Source organism: Salmo trutta, chromosome 2 (assembly GCF_901001165.1).
Source record: "Salmo trutta chromosome 2, fSalTru1.1, whole genome shotgun sequence".
In the NCBI taxonomy this organism is placed as follows: domain Eukaryota; kingdom Metazoa; phylum Chordata; class Actinopteri; order Salmoniformes; family Salmonidae; genus Salmo; species Salmo trutta.
The window spans coordinates 70,205,225-70,229,249 of record NC_042958.1 but is presented as its reverse complement, the minus strand read 5'-3'; the positions used below and the strand labels follow the sequence as shown (position 1 = coordinate 70,229,249).

Genomic DNA, 24,025 nt, shown 5'->3' with positions numbered 1-24,025 from the left:
AGGTCTTGCCTTGTAAGGCTCCTTTGAATAGGGCTCCTGTTATTGAAGATCATGACATTTTTTACTTTTCAACTGAAAGTGAAACAGGAAAGGGATCTATTTCTCAACCTTCTTACACTGTTTATGGACCTAACTTGCCCAAAATGGGACCATTTTAAGGGAGGTTACTCTACTTTAAGGGTTTACAAATAGGCTAATTAGACAGTTAACTAATTTGTAGTTTATGAATTATCAATAAACAGTTATTATTCATTGATTGAAATTGTATGTTGTTTGCCAAATAGTGATCTATTTGTACGGTAACAATAGGCTTATACAGGTAATAATCCATTACAGCTCAGCCATAAAACCCATCATTTAGCAAACACAAAACTGACTCACACATTTATACACAATGAGTTGAAAAAAAAGAACACAAACTAAGAATTCAATCACTGTCAATAAATGACTTTTAGACCATTTAAAACCTCACTTAGACTAATCTATAACATTTATGTAGACCATGACTGTGCACTTCTACCCCTAATAGTGTACACTGCTAGGCCTACTACTACCCCCCCCATCCCTTTCTGGGGAATGCAATGTTTCCACAATATAACCTGCCCTAACCTTTTTTTGGTTCATGAAGGAAAGGAGATAAGGAAAGGAAATGTTTAAAGATTTTTGGAACCTGGACAATGTCATGCAGTGAAGCATGGCAAGGGCACCCCTCCACACTGTTGCTATCAATAGCTAACCATATCAATCTTTCACTTTCTGAGAACCTAACACTCAGGCTTGACCGAGAACAAACCTTGTGCAAGACATGGAGCATGGACTTATGAATAGTTTTGTGCCGTTTCCTGATTAGTTATATGCAGTCTGTTGGACTCTGACCCTAACTGATGTTGGTGGAGTGGACAGTTTGTATGAATAGAGCTTATTCTTCTTCCTCCTAATTTCGCGCTCTCAGACAAGGGCCTGAGAACAGTGAAGAATTTGAATAAGACTAAATCCACGGCATAGGCTTGTATAAGCAATTCATAATTATTTGAAGAACTCGACATGTAGAATCCCGGATAATTCTTCGTCAGACCATTTTGAGTGACTTTCTGACTGAGGCGGGCCGCGGGCGACTCTATCGGGCTGTTGGAGTCAATCGGCCCTATCTGCCACTCCCCATTCAGCCCTTCACGGGAGCGCGCCGACTGGCTGTGTCAAGCAAGCCTACTACCGACAGGCGAGCCACAGGCACGGAATTCCCGAGGAGGAAGTTACTGGGATTGGGGAAAAACAACCTCAAAACTAACTGCATGAATAAAGGTGTAGGGGCGCTCCTCTGTAGGAATACAAAAGTGTTGGGTACTATGGACTAGTGGTGGTCGCAATCGATGGAGGCGGCGAGAAGTTTTCTGTTTCTCCGGTTACTGCTGGTCGGACTTTCGGGCGCATTGGGCAGAGAAGGTGGGTCTCTCACGTTGGATCCTCTTCTTTTTAAAAACATGTTTTTACACAGTGTCTGGAATAATTAAATGAATCAAATGTGATAGGCCTATGTAAAAACCTTGGAATAGTTGAAAACAATGTGAATTCTCGAAATTGTGGGGAGTTCAACTCGACCCAGAGAGCATGACTTTGTGCTCCGACAATAGACCGCATTCCTATGTGAGTCCAACCACCCCCTCGCACTGATTTCAATGTTGTGGCTCCAGATTTATTAGCCACTATTGATAACGACAAAACGGTTAAAATGGAAGCGCGCTAAAAGAGCTGGAGCTCGCGCTTCATTTGGTAATGCTGTTACAATTTAACAGTTGTTGTTGTTAAAGTGTATAGTGACACAGAGTAGCCTATAGTAAGCTAATAAATTGGGAGTGAAACAAGTAGGCCTTAAGTAGCCTACGCCGCCAAGAAATATGAGAACCTGCTTAGCAACTTTGTGTGAAAATGGCACACAACGAATAGTTGAGAAGAGTTCACTTTTGTGGTAAACAAAATCAAAACAACAGTGATTGCATTGTATGCTCCATGGGCTCATGACGAGGTCAATTATTCACTGCTTGCGCTAAAGAGGACATTGTCTCATAGAACAGACCACTTGTCACTCTTGAAACTGCAGCACTTCAAATATTAACCAGTGAAAACTGAAAATGGAAGAGCAAAAACATTCTGCAAACACACAGGACTACATGTAGGCTACCTCTTTCCAAAGGGCACCATGCATTCACTCACAACAACCAAGCTATTACTGTACAATTGTATTGATGAAATTGTTGTGTCACCAACTTTCTCATATCAAATTCTGTCTTTGTAAGAAGACTTAAAAGAATCACAGATACAAAACTGAGATTGGAATTGAATCGGAAATCAATTCTGTTTGGAAAAAGTGGTGCGGGTTTCATTAGTTGTTTTGGTTCAAAAACATACACACGTAACTACTCGCCACAGGTGACATGGTTACCAAATACAATTGCATTGTTGTCTGTAACAGGTCTGTACAGTTTTTGTACCAATCAGTCTCTTTCTTCTTTGGAAGCAAATCATTACCACATTGGTGTTCATAGTAATGTTTTCATTGCACTCAAAGCACCACATTCGAGTCACGTAAATATATTCATATTTTCACTAAAACACTAATAGAAACTGAATCTTACTGAGCTAAAGCGGGAAGACAAATGCACACATACACACACACACACACACACACACACACCCTTGTTTTTGAAAGGTCGATATTCCAAAGGTCAGCTGTTGGGGTTTGATATGCAACTGTGTCAGGGTTCCTGTTATACAGGTGGGAGCACACTGAAACCTTTGGCTCTATGTCAATGTGCACACTCAGATTAGAGCATCTAGCTTTGTGTGTGTTTGACAGTCTTCACAACCCTTTCACTCTCACACTCCGGTGCACCCATTGACTGAAACTCACTTGGAGGTGATTTAAGCCTCTCAGGTTAGTATCACTCACTCTAGTTAAAACTCAATGAAGCATGATGACTCGCTAGTCTGGACACCATGCAACTTAACTGACTAATGACTAGTGTATCCTCTTATCTGTAGTGTCATCCCCAAATTTCCCGGCCTCAGAATACATTTTTAAAATACATTGGTAATACTGCAGCCTGCAGGTATAATTCTAATAGTAGTGAGCTCCAGAAGTATTGGGACAGTGACACATGTTGGTGTTGTTCTGGCTCTGTACTCCAGCACTTTGGATTTGAAGTGATACAATGACTATGAGGCAGACTGTCAGCTTTAATTTGAGGGTATTTTCATCCATATCAGGTGAACAGTTTAGAAATTACAATAACTTTTGGTACATCGTCCCCCCATTTTAGGGGACCAAACGTATTGGGTCAGATTTACTTATATGTGTATTAAAATTGTCAAAAGTTACGTATTTGAGGGCCTCCTGAGTGGCACAGTGATCTAAGGCACTGTCGAGTCCAGGCTCTGTCGCAGCCGGCTGCGACTAGGAGACCCATGGTGCAGCGCACAATAAATATCATAACCCCAAAATGCTAACCTCCCCTGTTATTGTAATGGGGAGAGGTTAGCATGTCTTGCGGGGGAGTGATGGGGTGATATTTGTGCGACTGTAACTGATTTATAAATTGTTTTAAGTATGTATTGGCCTTCAGAATGCCTTTTTATAAGTAGAGCCATGCTTTTTAGGCACTTTTTGAGGCAGATTGCTTTTACCAATATTTCCAACATTATCCACTAGTGTCGCTGCAGGTAGAAAATCCTAGGAAATACACTATATACACTACTGTTAAAAAGTTTGGCGTCACTTATAAATGTCCTTGTTTTTGAAAGAAAAGCACATTTTTTTGCCCATTAAAATACCATCAAATTAATCAGAAATACAGTAGAGAAATTGTTAATGTTGTAAATGACTATTGTAGCTGGAAACTGCAGATTTTTGAATGGAATATCTACACAGGCATACAGAGTCCCATTATCAGCAACCATCACTCCTGTGTTCCATTGGCACATTGTTAGCTAATCCAAGTTTATCATTTTAAATGGCTAATTGATCATTAGAAATCCCCTTTGCAATTATGTTAGCACAGCTGAGAACTGTTGTTCTGATTAAAGAAGCAATAAAACTGGCCTTCTTTAGACTAGTTGAGTATCTGGAGCATCAACATTTGTGGGTTCGATTACAGGCTCAAAATGGCCAGAAACAAATACTTTCTTCTGAAATTCATTAGTCTATTCTTGTTCTGAGAAATGAAGGCTATTCCATGCGAGAAATTGCCAAGAAACTGAAGATCTCGTACAACGCTGTGTATTACTCCCTTCACAGAACAGCGCAAACTGGCCCTAACCAGAATAGAAGAGGTGTGGGAGGCCCGGTGCACAACTGAGCAAGAGGACAAGTATATTAGTGTCTAGTTTGAGAAACATGCCTCACAAGTCCTCAACTGGCAGCTTCATTAAATAGTACCTGCAAACACCAGTCTCAACGTCAACAGTGAAGAGCCAGCTCCGGGATGCTGGCCTTCTAGGCAGTGTTCCTCTGTCCAGTGTCTGTGTTCTTTTGCCCATCTTAATCTTTTCTTTTTATTGGCCAGTCTGAGACATGGCTTTTTCTTTGAAACTCTGCCTAGAAGGACATTTCTAAGTGACCTCAAACTTTTGAATGGTAGTGTATATACAAAAGTATGTGGACATCCCTTCAAATTAGTGGATTTGGCTTTTTAAGCCATACCCATTGCTGACAGGTGTCTAAAATTGAACATTGGCAGTAGAATTGCGTTACTGAAGAGCTCCGTGACTTTCAACATGGCATTGTCATAGGATGCCCCTTTCCAACAAGTCAGTTCGTCAAATTTCTGCCCTGCTAGAGCTGCCCCGGTCAACTGTAAGTGCTGCTATTGTGAAGTGGAAACATCTAGGAGCAACAACTACTCAGCCGTGAAGTGGTAGGCCACACAAGCTCACAGAACGAGACCGACGAGTGCTGAAGCGCGTAAAAATCATCTGCCCTCGGTTGTGAAACTCAATGCCTAGTTCCAAACTGCCTCTGGAGGCAACGTCAGCACAAGAACTGTTCGTTGGGAGCTTCATCAAATGATTTTTCATGGCCGAGCTGCCGCACACAAACTTAAAATCACCATACGCAATGCCAAGTGTCAGCTAGGGTGGTGTAAAGCTCACCGCCATTGGACTCTGGAGCAGTGGAAATGCGTTCTCTGGTGTGATGAATCACGCTTCACCGTCTGGCAGTCCGACAGACAAATCTGTGTTTGGCGGATGCTAGGAGAACACTACCTGCCTAAATGCATAGTGCCAACTGTAAAGTTTGGTGGAGGAGGAATAATGGTCTGGGGCTGTTTTTCATGGTTTAAGCTAGGCCCATTAGTTCCAGTGAAAGGCAATCTTAACGCTACAGCATACAATGACATTCTAGTTGATTCCGTGCATTCAACTTTGTGGCAACAGTTTGGAGAAGGCCCTTTCCTGTTTAAGCATGACAATACCCCTGTGCACAATGCAAGGTCCATACAGAAATGGTTTGTTGAGATCGGTGTGGAAGAACTTGACTGGCCTGCACAGAGCCCTAACCTCAACCTCATCAAACACCTTCAGTATGAATTGGAATGCCGACTGCGAGCCAGACCTAATCGCCCAACATCAGTGACCGACCTCACTAATGCTGAATGGAAGCAAGTCCCCGCAGCAATGTTCCAACATCTCGGGGAAAGCCTTCCCAGAAGAATTGAGGCTGTTATAGCAGCAAAGGGAGGACCAACTCCATATTAATGGCCATGATCTTGGAATGAGATGTTTGACGAGCAGGTGTCCATATACTTTTGGTCATGTAGTGTATGTCTCCAATCAATGTCTGGTTTGTGCGTGTGCGCTTGGCGGGGGGATGGCCTGAGCCAGGGGAAGCGTAGCTCTGCAAATCTTAATCACACACAACCTAATATTTGGGAGGGAATACTATTTGTAGATCAGTTATTCTACACCTCGCTTTCCTGAAGCTGATCCTCTCCAACGGACTCGAAAGTTGTAGCTAAAAATAGATGAATTAGGGGCAGTTGAAGGGGAGAGTCAAACCAACACCTTAACCGTTACTCTGAGAGGTCTGAACATCTTGACTTGACACTCGCTTGATCAGGATTCAAGTCCCAGTCGGGGCTACCCCCCCCCCCAAATTCTATACATTGGTGTCAGAAGCGCAATGAGGCCATCTGAAAGGCATGTGATGAACTTGGTATAGAGGAGCGAAGGATGGGGGTAGTTTAGCGACCGTAATCCAACACCTAGCGAGCTCATCAAGAGGTTTGGACCTCTTGGCGTGATGGTTAAGGTGTTGGCTTGACAGTTGCTGGAGCCAGGTTCGAGTCCCGGTCGGGTCTACCCGGGATTCACTACAATACACTTCTATGGTTGGTTTCATTGACTCTACTCTTTAACTGCCCCTAGTTGACCCATTTTTAGCTACAACTTCCAAGTCCGTTGGAGAGGAAAGTCAGCTTGAGCAAAGTGAGATGTAGAATCACTTACCTACAAATAGTGTTCCCTACCAAATAATAGGCTTTATGTGCAGAGCTACGCCTACCCTGGCTCAGGCCATCACCCCCGCCAAACACGCATGCACAACCAGACAATGATTGATTGGGCACAGTTTGTGCCGTTTTAAATAACATTTCCTAGGATTTTATACCTACAGCAACTCTAGTGGATAATGCTGGAAATACCGGTAAAAGCAAAGTGCTCCAAAAAGGGTCTAAAAAGCATGGCCTTTATTATAAGCTTAATATGTTATTTCATAACAGAGCAAAAAAGGACACTTTTGTTATTTCTGTACTTGAGTATTTATTTCTATGCGTATGAGCATTGAAATTATTGAACATATTGGTAACACATTACTTAAAGCCTGCAGGTATAGTGCTTTACAAGTTGTTATAAGCATATGAGCCTTTTTATTAACATTTTTATTTAACCTTTATTTAACTAGGCAAGTCAATTAAGAACTAATTCTTACAATGACGGCCTACGCCGGCCAAACCCTAACCCCGACGACGCTGGGCCAATTGTGCGCCGCCCTATGGGACTCCCAATCACGGCCGGTTGTGATACAGCCTGGAATCGAACCAGGGTCTGTAGTGACGCCTCTAGCACTGAGATGTAGTGCCTTAGACCGCTGTGCCACTCAGGAGCCCCAATGTCTTTCTAATGTCTTATTTTAAAGTTTCACAAGACATTATAAGGCAGTCAGTCAAACATGCTTGTATGACAAGTTTTACAATGCATTATAACTGCCTGCTTAATGTTTGATTGGCCTACAGTAAAATACATCCACGTTTTACCTGTTGATGGAGACGGAGTGAAAAAAGACAAGGATACGACTGGACTGACTGTTGGATGGATGCTACTACAGCATTCCATTTCAGTTTTGTTTTTGAAGCAGATGCGTTTTGCTGCAACGTTTCCGTCCTAGGACCTTCCACAGGCTGCGTGCAAAACTAAAATGAACAATCAAATGCAATAGAGCTACATTTTGTGTATTGAGCTTCTCAACGGAAGGGATGTCTACAGTGAAAAGTTGTACGAGCAAGAGACTCTTTCTGATACCGGTCCTCAGATTGGTTCGGAGGAGCACTCATGCATGTATTGTGTGTGTTGCACTCTGCCTGCCATTGTATTGACGTGTGTGTGTGTGTGTGTGTGTGTGTGTGTGAGACAAAGAGTGAATGTTCATGCGCATAGAGTACGCTCTGCACTGCTGCAACAGGTACAGATCCTGTTCTTCCTGTCAGTTGAGCAATACCTGTTTGTACTTGGCAAGGGAAAGGAGGAGGAATGCTTTTGGGGGGAGTTAGAATAGAAATGTATGTTTATCCAAGGCAAGTTGCTAGGATTAGGGTTGTTGGGGAGGCAAAGCCCACCTGAAGGTGCAATCTGTAATTTAGTTTCTGTTATTGAGTGGACTATATACAGGACTGAGTGGGAGGGTCTTTGTGGGCGGGTGTACTGATTGGCTGAAATAGAACTATGTTTGTTTTTGTGGTTTTAAAAAAAACGTTTTTACTAGCTTTGATTGTGCATTTGTCCTGTGGCCAACAGAGTACAAAGGAATTCCAAATTTCCCCTTTAAATGATGTCTGTTTATCTGTCAGACAATACTAGGTTTGAAAGGAAGACGTTGAAGTAGTTGAGTATCTTGGGGTAGGAGATGATTAGGGTTCCAGTGAAGGAGGAAGTTGAAGTGGAAGGGGCGGTACAGCAAAGGGAATTGTTTTGGTGTGTCTCGGTGGTGGCAGCCTTTCCGGGTTGAATGAACCTACACCTGCAGTAACATTACTGGCAGCCGTGAACGTTGTTCTTGTTAGTCAGTGCACACAACACACACACACACACACACCCTTTGCTGACTGGCAGGCTTCCCGTGCAGGTTTGGTTGTGTTTGCTTTCGAAGGCTCCTGCACTACAGGTATAGGTCACATTCAATTTACATTTAGTAGGTACCCTACTCAAGCTGTCCCAATTAACCTGTGAGTCATGTTAATGGTTGAAAGACATTTGGTACACTCCAACAATGACAAAGCAGTTGACTTGAGAGCTTATCGTGAGCAAACGATTTCCAAGTTTTACGTGGGAAGAACATTTTTTTGATTTGAAAATGTAATCCAATCAAAATATTTGTCTTGGATGACTAGCAATCACATTTCATTAGACGTTGACGGTTCCCAAAGGTATAGCGGCCGATGGTTTGAAAAGACCCTGTGACTTGAATCTTGATGTATGCTTTACAAGAAGTAGGACACATTAACTTGTAACATTTTATTTTTCAATTCAAAACCTCAATGGCGTTCCATCCTCACTTTCATAAAGACAAATGTAATCCAGAAAGTATACCCACAAACACTAATAATTACTCTCTCAAAACTAACGTGTAGCTTCATTTTAAAGCAAATGTGTGTTGACAGTTGCATTCAACTGTCATGATAGACGTGGAATAGTCCGGGGTACGTTGGCTCTCATCTTTTCCCCAGAAAACTCCACCACCTGGGTGGTTACAGCAGAGAGCGTTTGGCAAATGGACGTTTCCAAGTGAAGTTGCTAGGATACGGTGTAGAGAAGCGCTATGTAGCCAGCATTAGCCAGCATTAGCGATTAGCGAGCACCTCGGTGAATGTGTGTTTGTTTAGGTGTCAGTGGCATTCCTTTATTGGGCACTGACACATGCATAACGCCGGCACTTGTGCCCGTCTGAGAAGGAAGGGAAGAGAGGAAGGGAAGGAGATGGTGAGGGAGATCTGAAATGAGGAGAGAGGGAGTAGATAAGGAGAGATGGAGTAGATAAGGAGAGAGGGAGTAGATAAGGAGAGAGAGAGCTGGAGAAGGAGAGAGAGAGTGAGAGTATTTACAGTAATTGGTTGGATAGGGAAAGGAAGGGGTGGGTTTCTACTCAAGGCCAAAGCCGGACAATGAACAAAACACATACACTCACGCGTGTGTCCATGCGAGTGGGAGTGAGTTTCGGCTTGATTTAGTTGGTCAGTAAAGAAATGAAAGCAGTTTAGAAAAAAATCTAACAAACTCCTCTTTAGCTCCCTACGAAATATTTTATATGACCAAGTCAGTATAACATAAGAAGTTTAAGTATAAGAAGTTTAAGTCATTTGATCTACACTGTAGAAAATAATTTGTTTCAACTTATTATTTACAGTCATAAAGTTGTGTAACAGTGTAGGTTCCGTCCCTCTCTTCGCCCCAACCCGGGCTCGAACCAGGGACCCTTGCACACATCAACAACTGACAACCCACGAAGCATCGTTACCCATCGCGCCACAAAAGCCACGGCCCTTGCAACGCAAGGGGAAACCCAACTTCAAGTCTCAGAGCGAGTGACGTCACTGATTGAAACGCTATTAGCGCGCACCACCGCTAACTAACTAGCCATTTCACATCGGTTACAGTTGCATGGCCTTTTCAAGCTCAATCAACTTTACATGTCAAGCGATCCTTACTTACACAAAATTTACTTTTGACTAATAAAAGATAGTAAAGTCAACTTCAACATTTGTCAGTATAACCTACTATTCCTAGTTGAATCAATTTCAACTTTAGTTATATCAACTTTATCCTAACTAACACCTAATTTAATAAAACAAAGTCAAGTCAACTTTACAGTTTGTCAGTGTAATGTACTATTTATTGTTGAATCAATGGAGGTTTTAGTAGAGATAACTAGCCTCCATTTTGAAAAATGACGTAATATTTTCAATTAATCTAACTTACTATCCAGTTAAGTAGACTATATATGCATTGACTAAACAACCATAACTCTAGCAATGATAGAGATTTCAGTGGGGACCATTATACCCCCATCTGTCTCTTAATCATGTGTGAGCTTTTTCACCAGCCAACAGGCCACTTTAACTACAATAACATAACCAGTTTCCGTTTTACTTGTTACTTTTTACATGTGATTGTTTATCTACCTGCATTGAATGCAGTAACTGAAGTCGCTCTGGATTAAAGCATCTGCTAAATGAGCCATGGTCAAAAGTAGTGCACTATATATCGCTGAATGATGTGTCTTGTCGTAGAGATCCGGCATTTACAATAAGGGCGCTATAGTAATCAACTGAAATTGCAGACTTTGAACAAGAAGATGTCCTGTTTGAGCTACAGTCATGGCATTTTGTACATAAATTAATATCATAATGTGAATCAAGTTTATCATAAGGATCTATAAGCTCCGCCCCTTCACAAGTCACAACAGGGAATCGATTTGAATATTTCACAGTCAGTTCATTGACATCGACTATTCTGTTACTATAAGTATAGTCTAGCGAGACTACTATCAGTATAACTGTCCCTTGTCTGCACATAAAAATAAATAGTGTTTTATATCAGTGCATCTCTCTTTCAAGCAGTGGAGTCTCTGACATCCCATCCATTGTGAGCTATCATAGTTTTGATTTCCAGTGGGGGGAAAAAATACTTCATTGTTTTTTTTCTCTCTCTCATCAATCCATGCAACATATGTTTGGATAACGACCTGTTTACTGTTGCCTTGTATAGCATCTAGCATCTCCCACAGTCACACAGTCTTTAGATTAACAAACGTTTCCCTTTTTACAACCCCCTTGTCTGTGCTAGCTTGTTAACGTGCAGCTAGGGCTGTGGCGGTCATAACATTTTGTCAGCCGGTGATTGTCAACCAAATATGTGCTGATCTCACGGTAATTTGACATTAACACATTTAGCATCTCCTGTCCTCCACGCATAGCCTACAAGCCACTGATGCAGACCTTTGGAACATCTACATTTTAAAAAGTCTAATAAATCCATGTAATATAGCCTACACCATCACAATAAATACGTTATTTATTTTAGACAGGTCTAAAGAAACATGATATGAAGAAAATGTAGTCTATTTGAGAAGAACAGAATAGCATACTCTGCGTTGTCCTTATGTTAGGCCCTGATCTGCCTATGCCATATGGCTGTGGGCTACACTAGTTAATTTAGCAGACAAGATTTGTTTAGAATTCCGTAGCATTATTTTATAGTATGAAGAATACAATTGAACAAAGCTGAATAAAATAGAAAGGATATTTTCTCAATGATTTGAGGGAGTGAGCACATGCGGCTATTCTGTGTTGAGCGATTAACAAAGAAACAGGTCCTCCTAAATGTTTAATTTTAATACATTCTAAGGCTGCATGATGCGACTAATGATGATTTGAAAAAAGTCGCAGGAAAGGCATGAGCTCTGCTTAGTTTTTTTGCGCAGCCTGTACGCACTTCATCAGTCTCTCATTCACAATTTGACAAGCCACTTGATAATGCGTTGAATTTCCCGGCTGCATCCCCTTTGTGTGGCCATAATCCCCCTAAAAAAAAAAACATGCCTTTTGCGGCCAGTAGCCGTTATGCCCTTGGGCTGAATATAATAATTATAATCCCCTTCTCCCCGCTGCGTGCCGAAGGACCTCTCACTCACATGGCTCTCAGTCACGTGATCGGGTCTTTCTCACATGCTACAAGTGAAGACAGACACATCAGGGACGCAACTGCGCTTCCTTATCCAATTCCAAGGCGCATATTGAAGATATTGGAAGAACTGTCCACATTTACTTTTCGTCAGCCAACAAGATGACTAGGCCTAACGAACAGCAAAAGCACTAGCCTATGTTAATCTACTATCCCCCATAGTACAGAAGTTTACCTATTCTGTGCAAGAAATAAATATTCCAAAGAAAGTCCGGGACAGTTGTGGGATGCGATAGATCCCAAGTTAATGCAATGAGCCTGATGCAACAGATGTAAATGTTTACCTTAAAATGTTGATAAACTATTAGGCTATTTCTTGACATTATAAACACAGCAATGCACACACGGAAGTAGGCTATAAGCACAAATGTTCCATTAGCAGGAAAACACCATTCTCACAAGTGACCACTAATGCGATTATGCATGTAATGCCTTTTTATGGTGAAAATGTATCTTCCCCAATCTTGAAACTCACATGCTGCGTATGTATGCCAGTTAGGCTCTACAACCATTGTAAAGCGGATTGATGTGCTTCATTTTAAGAAGTTATTTGGCCACTTTAGTTGTGATACGTATAGGCTAGGCTACATGAGGTGTGTGACTATGATTTGAAAAAGATGCACAAAAAAAGCATTCACTGTTTGCCTTAAGCTGGGCATCATTCACAAGTGATAGGCTGATATTGTCACCCATCAGACTATTCTTGATGTAATCTTGTTTTTACAAATACTAAATAATGTATGTGTGAAATTTGTTTTGATTTAGAATGGATCATTATCATGGACTTGTCTCGACCCGGGAGCAGCGGGGAAAAATATATGTCATCTATGCACTTAAATAGTGAATAGAGGATGCTTTTCCCATGGTTCATTTTCATGCCAGCCAGGTAGGCTATACTCCTGTTGTTAAGAGAAGCAATGTGCTTAATATTAGGAAAGTTGTGAAATAAACATAGTAGACCTAGCCTATAGAAAGCTGATGGGATCCTCCTCTTTTTAATAGAGGCCATCACTCTGTTTTCTCACGCAATTGCATAGCCTATAGAAATGTTGCGCAACATGAGCTCACGGGCTCTCGTGAAGTGTTTGATTCGATTTTTGATTACATTTGCATTGATGTCAGAGTGATTAGAGGGACAATAGAGTGCTGAGTACCAGGCAGTTGTCAAGTTTGGTAGGCTACTAATGACCATCAGCAGCATCAGAGCTTGGGGAAGCATAATTACCGTGACTAAACGGTCACATGGAATTTGACTGCCATCGTGACTCGTGACCGCTGGTGTGGCGGTAATACGGTCACCGTAACAGCCCTAGGTGCAGCTGATATTATGTAGGTCACTGTGAGAACACTGGGCTGCGTTTAGAACACACTACACGTTACATAGCATGTGATAAGAGCTCGTACACGGTACAGTACTACAGGTGCGATAACGACTCGTATCTCGTTGGCTGCGTCCCACTACATTGCCTATATAGTGCACTACTTTTTACCAGAGCCCTAGGGGCATCTTCTCGGACATCTTCAACCTGTCCCAGGCTGTCGTCCCACATGCTTTAAGGAGACCATTATCGTGCCAGTGCCCAAGAAAAACAAGGTGACATGCCAAAAGACTATTGCCCCATCGCGCTCACCTCCGTCATCATGAAGTGCTTTGAGAGCCTGGTCGTGGCCCACATCAAGGTCAGCATGCCAGGCACACTGGACCCACTCCAATTTCCTTTCCGCTCCAACAGATCCAAGGAAGATACCATTTCCATCACTGTACACACGGCCGTAACCCATACAAGAGGAACCCCTATGTGAGAATGCTGTTCATTGATTTCAGTTTGGTCTGGACACCCCTCTCTGCTACTGGATCCTGGACTTCCTGATGGGCAAACCACAGGCTGTGAGGATTGGCAACAACAACACCTCCATTCTGACTCTTAACACAGGGGCCCACCTGGGGTGTTTTCTCAGTCCTCTGCTGTACTCCCTGTTCACACACGACTGCGTGGCTTTGCACAACACCAACTCTATCATCAAGTTTGCTGACAACACCACGGTTGTAGGACTGATAACCAACAATGATGAGTCAGCCTATAGGGAGGAGGTAAGTGAACTGCCATTGTGGTGTCATGACAACAACTCCCTCCATGTCAGCAAAACAAAGGACTTGATTGTTGACCTCAGAAAGCAGAGGAGGGAACATGCCCCGATCCACATAAACGGGACTGCAGTAGAGGGAGTCACAAGTTTTAAGTTCCTCGGCGTTCACATCGAGGACTTGTCATGGACCACCAATACCACCACTCTTGTCAAAAGGGTGCAACAGCGTCTCTACTTTCTAAGGCGGCTGAAGAAATTTGGCATGCCGCCCCGTATCCTCTCAAAATACTACCGCTGCACCATCGAGAGCGTCCTGACTGTTTGCATCATAGCATGGTACGGGAATTGCTCTTTCCACAACCGCAAGGCCCTCCAGCGGGTGTTGAAGACGGCCCAGTATATCACTGGGACCATGCGCTCACCCGTCCAGGATATCTACTCAAAACGGAACCTGGGGAAGGCACTCGGCATCATCAAGGACCCCACACACCCCAGCTAAGAGCTGTTCTCTCCATTACTGTCGGGCATGAGACTGATACCAACAGGCTCAGAGACAGTTTCTATCTACAAGCAATCAGACTGCTGAACACTTGAACAGGTCTGACCACCTGCTCTGATTCTCCACACCTTAGCACACATGCACTCACTCATGCACACACACACACCCACAGACACACATTTATATACATACATACATACATACATACATACATACATACATACATACATACATACATACATACATACATACATACATACATACATACATTAAAGCTACACACACATCACAACTTCTGCTACCAGACTCTTACTACACTGCTCAATTTATACACTTGACCCCATCCTCCCCTTCCACAATACACAAGTAAATATTGGACTATAAATTGTGCCTTCCTGTATTACAATTAAGCTAAAATATTTATTATATTCTACTGACATTTGCTTGTTCGTATTCGTGTGTTTTGATTATTTCTTGTTTGCTTGTTTGCATTGTCGACTCAACAAGTAAGCATTTAGTTGGACGGTGTATACCATAATTATCCCGCACCTACAACTAATAAAAACTTGAATCTTTAAACTTGATGGGCCCTGGTCAAAAGCAGTGCACTATGTAAGGAAAAGGGTGCCATTTGAGACGAAGCCATGCACTTTGGAGACCCTTGGCAGAGGCTCAGCCATTGGCCAAATCATCTTCCTCTCTCTCTCTCTGCATTTCCTGTGTCCCTGTATCCTGTGTCACCCAGTGTCCTGCTTGCTGTCTCCAAAAAGAGGGAAAGTGATAGCCCTGGAGGAGGGAGGAGAAGGAGGGAGAATGAGAGGGAGGGGGAGGAGGGAGAGAGGGGGTGGAAGTGAACTTCTGGAAGGAGGGTTGAAAAAAGTGTTATGGGAGTCTTCCAGGGATCTGGGGAAGTAATTTAATGTGTGTGTGTGTGTGGAGGACTCAAGGCTCTCCTTTCTTTCCTGTCTTTAGGAAAAATGATGTCAGTGTGCACACTATACAGACAATATGTATTCATGCTATGGTAGAGGGATGAAAACACCTATAGTGAATCTTAAAGTGAAAAAAGACATGTATTACATGGTGTACTGTATATTGTCAGTTGTTGATACACCTGCAGTGTATGTGACAATAAAACACCACCATTTGTTTTCTGCACATGCAACAGAAATGGCACACCTGATTACCAATTTACCCAAAGGCGTCAAGATGCGCGGAAACACTGGTTGACACAAAGCCCTGCTTCAACTCAGGATCCTGTCCTTTAAATTAAAGGTAACATGTTTTAACGTATCTATATTTGTGCGTGTGTTGTCAGTGTGCCTGGGCACAGACATGAAGCTGGCCCTGCCCTCCAGTCTGGAGAACCACTATGAGACACTGCGGCTGCTCTACACTGACTGCCAGGTGGTGCACGGCAACCTAGAGATCACACATCTTCGGGGCAAGCCGGACCTCTCCTTCCTACAGGTATGTTGTCTTTGCCAGATTTTTTTTCTTCCTCACCTGTTAAAAATGCTAACATCCCTCCCTTTCCCCCTTTCTTCCCTCCCTCCCTCCCCCTCTCCAGGGTATCGTGGAGGTGCAGGGCTACGTCTTGATTGCCCGTGTGTCTGTGAGTGTGGTGCCGCTGGACAACCTGCGCATCATCCGGGGAAGCCAGCTGTACAACTCCAGCTATGCTCTGGCTGTCCTGGACAACACCCTCCCTCAAGAAGGGGTGGGCCTGAGGGTGCTCCGCCTCCGCAGTCTCACAGGTGAGGGAGGGGCCAGAGAGTGAGAGGGAAGTCTTTTTGGGATACAGGAGGGATGTAATCGTAATTGAATGAAGGGATGGATTGGATACTTGTAGGCCCTTTTTTAAATTCTTTAAAAGTGCATCTTTCCTTCTTTGTCGTAACAACTAATTAGACATGATTGAACAGGTGAATGCAAGGGCTTTACCACATGGCTTTTTCCTGTCCAGTCATTTCTCATCAGTGATTACTTCAAGGAACATAACCTCTTGTTAGGTTTTTTTGTCAGTTCCTCTGTGAACATTTTGAACTGAGCCTTCCCTTCCTGTCATGTTAACCCCATAGAGATCTTGCTGGGTGGAGTGCACATTTGGGGAAACCACCAGCTCTGTTTCCCAGACCCCCAGCACATGGAGTGGAGGGACACACTGGATGAAAAGAACACGCATGCCAAGCAGCTCCGCCTGCAGGCCCGGGCCCCCAACTGTGAGTGTTCCTGTTATGGGAGTTTACACACACACGTACACTCACACGTGTACACACACACACACACACACACACACACACACACACACACACACACACACACACACACACACACACACACTCACACGTGTACGTACACACACACACACACATACACACAGTGCCTTCGCAAAGTATTCAGACCCCATTACTTTTCCCACATTTTGTTAGGTTACAGCCTTATTCTAAAATGCATTATTTGTTTTTTCCCCTCATCAATCTACACAATACCCCATAATGACGAAGCAAAAAAGTTTTTTTTTATTTTTTTTTATTTTTTAGAAATTGTTGATAATTTATACAAAAATAAAATACATTTACAGAGGTATTCAGACCCTTTACTCTGAGCTTTGTTGAAGCACCTTTGGCAGCAATTACAACCTCCAGTCTTCTTGGGTATGACGCTACAAGCTTGGCACACCTGTATTTGGGGAGTTTTTCCAGTTCTTCTTTGCAGATCCTCTCAAGCTCTGTCAGGTTGGATGGGGAGTGTTGTTGCACAGCTATTTTCAGGTCTCTCCAGATATGTTCAAGTCTGGGCTCTGGCTGGGCCACTCAAGGACATTCAGAGACTTGTCCCGAAGCCACTCCTGCATTGTCTTGGCTGTGTGCTTAGGGTCGTTGTCCTGTTGGAAGGTCAACCTTCACCCCTAGCCTGAGGTCCTGAGCGCTCTGGAGAAGGTTTTCATCAAGGAACTATCTGTACTTTGCGCCGTTCATCTTTGCCTTGATCCTGACTAGTCTCCCAGTCCCTGCCGCTGAAAAACACCTCCACAGCATGAAGCTGCCACCACCATGCTTCACTGTAGGGATGGTGCTGGGTTTCCTCCAGATGTGAAGCTTGGCATTGAGGCCAAGGAGTTGAATCTTGGTTTCATCAGACCAGAGAATCTTGTTTCTCATGGTCTGAGAGTCTTTAGGTGCCTTTTGGAAAACTCAAAGCGGCCTGTCGTGTGCCTTTTACTGAGGAGGGGCTTCCGTCTGGCCGCTCTACCATAAAGGCCTGATTGGTGGAGTGCTGCAGAGTTGGTTGTCCTTCTGGAAGGTTCTCGCATCTCCACAGATGAACTCTAGAGCTCTGTCAGAGTAACCATCAGGTTCTTGGTCACCTCCCTGACCAAGGCCCTTCTCCCCCAATTGCTCAGTTTAGCCAGGCAGCCAGCTCTAGCAAGAGTCTTGGTGGTTCCAAACTTATTCCATTTAAGAATGATGGAGGCCACTGTGTTCTTGGGGACCTTCAATGCCTCGACACAATCCTGTCTCGGAGCTCTACGGACAATTTCTTCAACCTCATGGCTTGGTTTTTGCTCTGACATGCACTGTCAACTGGTGGGACCTTATATAGACAGGTGATTGCCTTTCCAAATCATGTCCAATCAATTACATTTACCGCAGGTGGACTCTAATCAAGTTGTAGAAACAGCTCAAGGATGATCAATGGAAACAGAATGCACCTGCACTCAATTTCAAGTCTCATAGCAAAGGTTGTGAATACTTATGTCAATAAGGTATTTCTGTTTTTTTTCTCCCTAAAACCCTGTTTTCACTTTGTCATTAGGGGGTATTGTGTGTAAATTGCTGAGGACTTTTTTTAATTTACGCCATTTTAGAATAATTCTGTAACGTAACAAACTGTTGAAAAAGTCAAGGGGTCTTAATACTTTCCGAAGGCACTGTACATCCCAATTATCAGTCAACTATCACTATGATTGGAATGTGGTCAGTCTCTGCAACAGTCTGTCTCCAGAGGTCAATGTTTGGTCAACGTCGGTGACCGTCTATCAAGGTGTTGTTGACCGTCTGTCTCTTGTCCCAGGTCCAAAGTGCTCCCCTGCCTGTGTAAAGCGAAGCTGCTGGGGAGAGACGGAGAAAGACTGCCAGACCCGTGAGTCTGTCTCTTTCCATCATTTCTTCTCTCAATCGGTTTGTCTTTGTCTCCATTCTGTCTATGACCCTCTCTCTGTCTCACACACTTTCTCTCTTCCCTTATAGTGACCCATGTGCACTGTGCATCGGGGTGTCTGCGCTGTAAGGGACCCGATCCCAATGACTGCTGCCACATGCAGTGTGCTGCCGGCTGCACTGGGCCCAAAGACTCAGACTGCCTGGTGAGAATACTGCCATTCCACACACACACACACACACAGCAACTCCCTGTCTTGACTCTTGCCTCCAATGTGTCAATTTTCCACTGTATTGGTTCCTACAGTTGCGCCACGAGAAAATACGGTGGTGTGTAACATACGGCGTTGCGGCAATTGTTCTGCCAGTACTGCAGCAGAACCTAACTCTTTCATTTCCTTCGGACACATTTCTAAAGAACTGCCTCTGTTTTACAGTCGTGCCGTCACTTTAACGACAGCGGGACATGTAAAGACAACTGTCCGCCCCCCACCATCTACGACCCGGTCACCTTCGTGTCCAAACCCAACCCGAACAGGAAGTTCAGCTTCGGGGCCACCTGCGTCAAGACATGTCCCTGTAAGCTTGGCTTACTTTCCTGTATATATAAATGTCCCTTTTTCTATGTTTGTCTCTCTCTCTTTTCTCTCTGTCTCTTTAAGGAATTATATTGTCTCTCTATCTCTATCGCTCCCTCTCACCTATTTCTTCTTAACAAACACTCTCTCTCTCTCTCTCAATTAATTTTAGGTCAATTCAAAAGGCTTTATTGGCATGGAGAGTGTAGCGACACATACTGTACATTGCCAAAGAAAACATATAGAAACAGAAATATCGAAATTATATTTTAAAATCAACATCTCTCTTTCTATAGATAACTACCTAGCCATGGAGGTGGCCTGTACCATGGTGTGTCCTAAAGCTAACCAGGAAGTGATTATCACCCAGCCCGACGGCAAGGAGACACAGACACAGAAGTGTGAGAAGTGTGAAGGGGAATGTCCAAAAGGTTTGTGTGTGTTTTTGAGTTCGTATGTGCTCATATGTTAATAACATGTGTTAACATTTGCGTGTGTGCTTATTCACCCTGACTGTATCTATGTGTGTTCCAGTGTGCTATGGGCTGGGCATGGGTGATCTCCAGAGCTCCTCCTGGGTGAGCTCCTCCAACGTGGCCCAGTTCACTGGCTGCAATAAGATCTATGGCAGTCTGGCTTTCCTTCCACAGAGCTTCACAGGGTAACTGCTTTACGGCTCTTTTTTTTACCTTATATCTGGCCCACTAAGAGAGGTGGATTTGTCTGTTACCAACAGCCACTAAAAACCTGGGTTCGACCTGGGCGAGGTTTTCAGTTTACAGGCAAGCTCAATCCAGCAGTCAGGTCCGAGCCTCTTGCCCGAGCCTCTTGCCCGAGCCTCTTGCCCATTATTGTGCCATCTCCATGCAAGCCATTGCGTGCTAACACCAGAAAGACTCAACAAGGGACTTCTTCCTGTAAATAACTAGTATGGAAGAACTTGTCACATTCACGCTTCCTCACGGGAAGCAATCACTTGTGGAGTCTCTCGGTTTCAAACCTTTCTGGCACTAGCACGCACTGCCTCGCACGGATATGACACAATAATGGGCAAGTGGCTATTGTGTAGCAGTATTACCCTCCAGGGTGATGTCACAGCAGCTATTTTATGCCTGAAAGCTCACCTCACATTAGCTGTCACATGTTCAGTTGTTATGGTATTGTTCATGTCCATATTGACCACAGTCAACGTGTGATCTCTGTGTTCCTTTGTCCAGGGACCCATTGGCTAACATGACAGGTCTGACCCTTAGTGAGCTGGATGCATTTAAGGATTTGGTGGAGATCACAGGTACTGAACACACGCGTACACATACATGTACACATTAACACACATATACACGCACACACTCACACACACACGCACGCACACACTCTTTACTTTCACTTGGGATAGCATTGATTCTGTATGCGCGTTTGTGTGTGTTTCTGTTCCCTACAGGATATCTGTACATTGATGCGTGGCCAGCCAACTGGACTAACCTGAGTGTGTTTGAGAACCTGAAAGTGATCCGAGGAAGGATGCTCTATAAGTAAGTCTGTAGAACTGTCCATCGGTCTGTTCGTGTCCGCCATATCATTACTGTATTATGTCTGTTTGTCAGTCCGCCGGCCAAGTCCGTCTGTCCACTAGTTTTGGTCTACTAATGTTTCATGAAGTCTGTCTTTATATAATAATCTTTTTTTTCTGTTTGTCTTGCCAGTCAATATCAATTCTATCTATCTACCTGTCTCGCTGTCTCTTTGTCTATCTGCCTGCCTGTCTAGGTTTGTCCTCATATGTGTCCATGTTATATGTATGTCTGCCTGTCTGTCTGGTCAAGGATCCCTTGAACTTTGGGTTATAAAAGCTAATGATTACCTAGCACAGCTGCCTGAGGCTGCAGGGTGATGTTGTAAATATTGCAGGTTAGTGGATGGAAGTCTGTGCAATTGCTACTGGTATGGCGTTTTCTGTTTTCTGTGTTTCTGTCAAGCTATCTACTCTTTCACTCCTCCCCTTACCCTTCTTTTACCATCCTATCTCCTCTTAACCCCATTTTCTCCTCCAACATTGTTCACACCCAAAAATACATTTGAAATGTTCTAAATAACAGGAGCTCTCATACTATACCGATTTGCATTGTGTGTGGTGCTTGTATCGCGCTGTAACTAAATCTGCTGTTAAACTAAACTTAAAGCATAAGTCACGCTGCAGAATATAACTTGACGTACAGTGCGTTAGCTCACAGCGCAAGTGTCTTCGCCCATACTACTAAATGAGTAAATGTGCTCCCTCCTCTCTTTCCTTTTAGAGGAGTGTTCTCTCTGGGGGTCCAGTCAATACAGATCCGTTCTCTGGGTCTGCGGTCACTCAGGAGCATCAGCGGGGGTCTGGTCCTGCTCCACAACAACTCCCAGCTCTGCTACACCCAGGACCTGCCCTGGGGGACCCTGCTGCACCCCACCCAGGGGCCCCACCGAATCGTCAATGCCAACCAGGACCCCCAGGAGTGTGGTATGCGTAACGCGCACACATTCATAAATGAAAACAAGCAGCACACGTGCATGCTAATATGCACATTTGGTGGATGTCGATGTTTATGCGTATGTGTGAATGGTGGTTGTGTGTTGAGAGGGAAGAAACATCAGCGTGTGTGTGTATTCATGTGTGTGAATGTTAGTATTTTCCATGTGGCACCAAAAGCGGTGTCCTTGGTGATCAGTAAAGTTCATTGAATCTAATTGAATTCTCCCTGTCTTCTCCTCCTAGTGGCGGAGGGCCGTATGTGTCACCTGCTGTGTGCTAATGGCTGCTGGGGGCCAGGGCCCAGCCAGTGTGTGGCCTGTGTGAAATTCCAGCGTGGGAAGGAGTGCGTGGAGGAGTGCGACATCTATCAGGGGTGAGAGACGGTCAAACAATCTGTCATACGCACATGAACACGCGTTCTCCCCGCTTCTATGGCTGGAGAATAAGTCGGAGGAGTGTGTGGAGGAGTGCAATATCTTTCAGGGCTGATTGACGAATGGGATGCCGTTAGTAACAACCGTATGTTATGAAAAAGGTGCATTTTGTGCCATGAAATGCAAACATTGCCATATTTTGCTTCCACAAAATGGAGATGGTCAAAAAATGAATAGGGAGTGTACTCTATGTCAGAGCAAATCCATACAAATGTGGAAATGACAAGTGGATCAAGTGATAAAGCATTTAGTCAATCAATCGAAAAGCTTTTATTGTTGAATCTGCCCTCTGGTTCCTTTGGTTGATCCAGACCAAAGCAGCTTGTACAGTATTACATGCTGACTACACTGGCGATCCCGCACATGTTGATTTTGTCCATCATGACACACAGGTTAAAATATCTAAACCAACTGTGAACCAAGTATATTAATTTGGGGGCATGTCGAAAACACACATGACACATTGACCAGGAGTCATACAAAAGTGTGTGTTTCTGTACTCTGACTATTAACACTAGAAAATCTGGGGCGTTGAGCAATCCCGTTCATGAAGCTGGTTGAGAGAATGCCAAGAGTGTGCAAAGCTGTCATCAAGGCAAAGGGTGGCTACTTTAAAGAATCTCAAATATAAAATACATTTTGATTAGTTTAACACTTTTTTGGTTACTACATGATTCCGTATGTGTTATATCATGTCTTCACTATTATTCTACAATGTAGAAAATAGTAAAAAAAAAAAACTAAAAAAACCCTGGAATGAGTAGGTGTGTACAAACTTTTGACTGGTACTGCATCAAATCATATTTTTTCTTTTAAAGAAAAATTGTATTTGCCCGTACAGATTCTCTACATGGAACAACAGATGGTGCCCCCCCCCCCAGAAAAAATCTGAAGGAAGTTTATTTTGAGGTGTCTAATACCAAAGGCTAATACCAAAGTCTCTTTCAGATAGTAATACATGTAATATAGATGATGATGATGATGATGATGATGATGATAATAATCAATAATACTATAGATACTCGGTGCTACTGCTATAAGAAAGGATAAGAGATTGAGTGGTTAAAAAATTATATTTTATAAAACCTAATATGAAGCCGTGAGGGGTGAATATAATAGCAGCAAAATGCAACCAACAATCAACTGGTAGAAAAGCAGCATAGAATTCTGGTTCCGCGCGCAAAAATAACTCCCGTTGTAAGGGCCGTTATAAATATTGTTTTACTTACGCTTGTATGCACCTGAAAACCAATGAGGAGATAAGAGAGGCGGGACTTGCAGTGCATCAAGCATCTCAAATAGGACCAAGTTGTGTTTTAGCGCCTGGCTACGCAGACACCTGTTGACGCGTGCGGCCAGTGTGGATGAAATGATTGAATAACATGTATGTGTACATTTATTTTGCAACGCTTGCGCACGCAATATTTGGATGTTAGCTATATTTGTTGCACGAGTGTTGGCCACAATCTCCCAATAGAACGGAATGATGTTTAAAAATACAAGAGAGACCAAGTTGTCATGCAACACAGAGTAAATCAAATTGTATTTGTCACATACCCCGAATACAACCGGTGTCAACTTTCCCATTAAATGCTTACTTACGTGCCCTTTCCCAACAATGCGGAGTTAAAAAGAAAATTTGCACAAAAATAAAAGGAAAGAGTAACACAAGGCTATGTACAAGGAGTACCGGTACAGAGTCAATGTGTGGGGGTACGAGGTAGTTGAGGTGATTGAGGTAATATGTA

General features: G+C 43.4%; 1 protein-coding gene across 1 annotated transcript in view; it reads left to right on the top strand.

Moving 5' to 3' along the window:
* The first annotated feature begins 759 nt into the window (after positions 1-759).
* The window catches only part of erbb2 (erb-b2 receptor tyrosine kinase 2), a 38,705-nt gene continuing 15,439 nt past the window's right edge, over positions 760-24,025 (top strand). Inside the window, exons 1-13 of the mRNA XM_029713083.1 lie at positions 760-1,443; positions 15,912-16,063; positions 16,164-16,350; positions 16,675-16,815; positions 18,671-18,739; positions 18,847-18,962; positions 19,194-19,335; positions 19,631-19,765; positions 19,869-19,995; positions 20,552-20,625; positions 20,776-20,866; positions 21,629-21,831; positions 22,087-22,216. Coding sequence (XP_029568943.1) covers positions 1,371-1,443; positions 15,912-16,063; positions 16,164-16,350; positions 16,675-16,815; positions 18,671-18,739; positions 18,847-18,962; positions 19,194-19,335; positions 19,631-19,765; positions 19,869-19,995; positions 20,552-20,625; positions 20,776-20,866; positions 21,629-21,831; positions 22,087-22,216 — 1,640 coding nt within the window. The 5' untranslated portion in view covers positions 760-1,370. The remainder of the gene's footprint in view (positions 1,444-15,911; positions 16,064-16,163; positions 16,351-16,674; positions 16,816-18,670; positions 18,740-18,846; positions 18,963-19,193; positions 19,336-19,630; positions 19,766-19,868; positions 19,996-20,551; positions 20,626-20,775; positions 20,867-21,628; positions 21,832-22,086; positions 22,217-24,025) is intronic.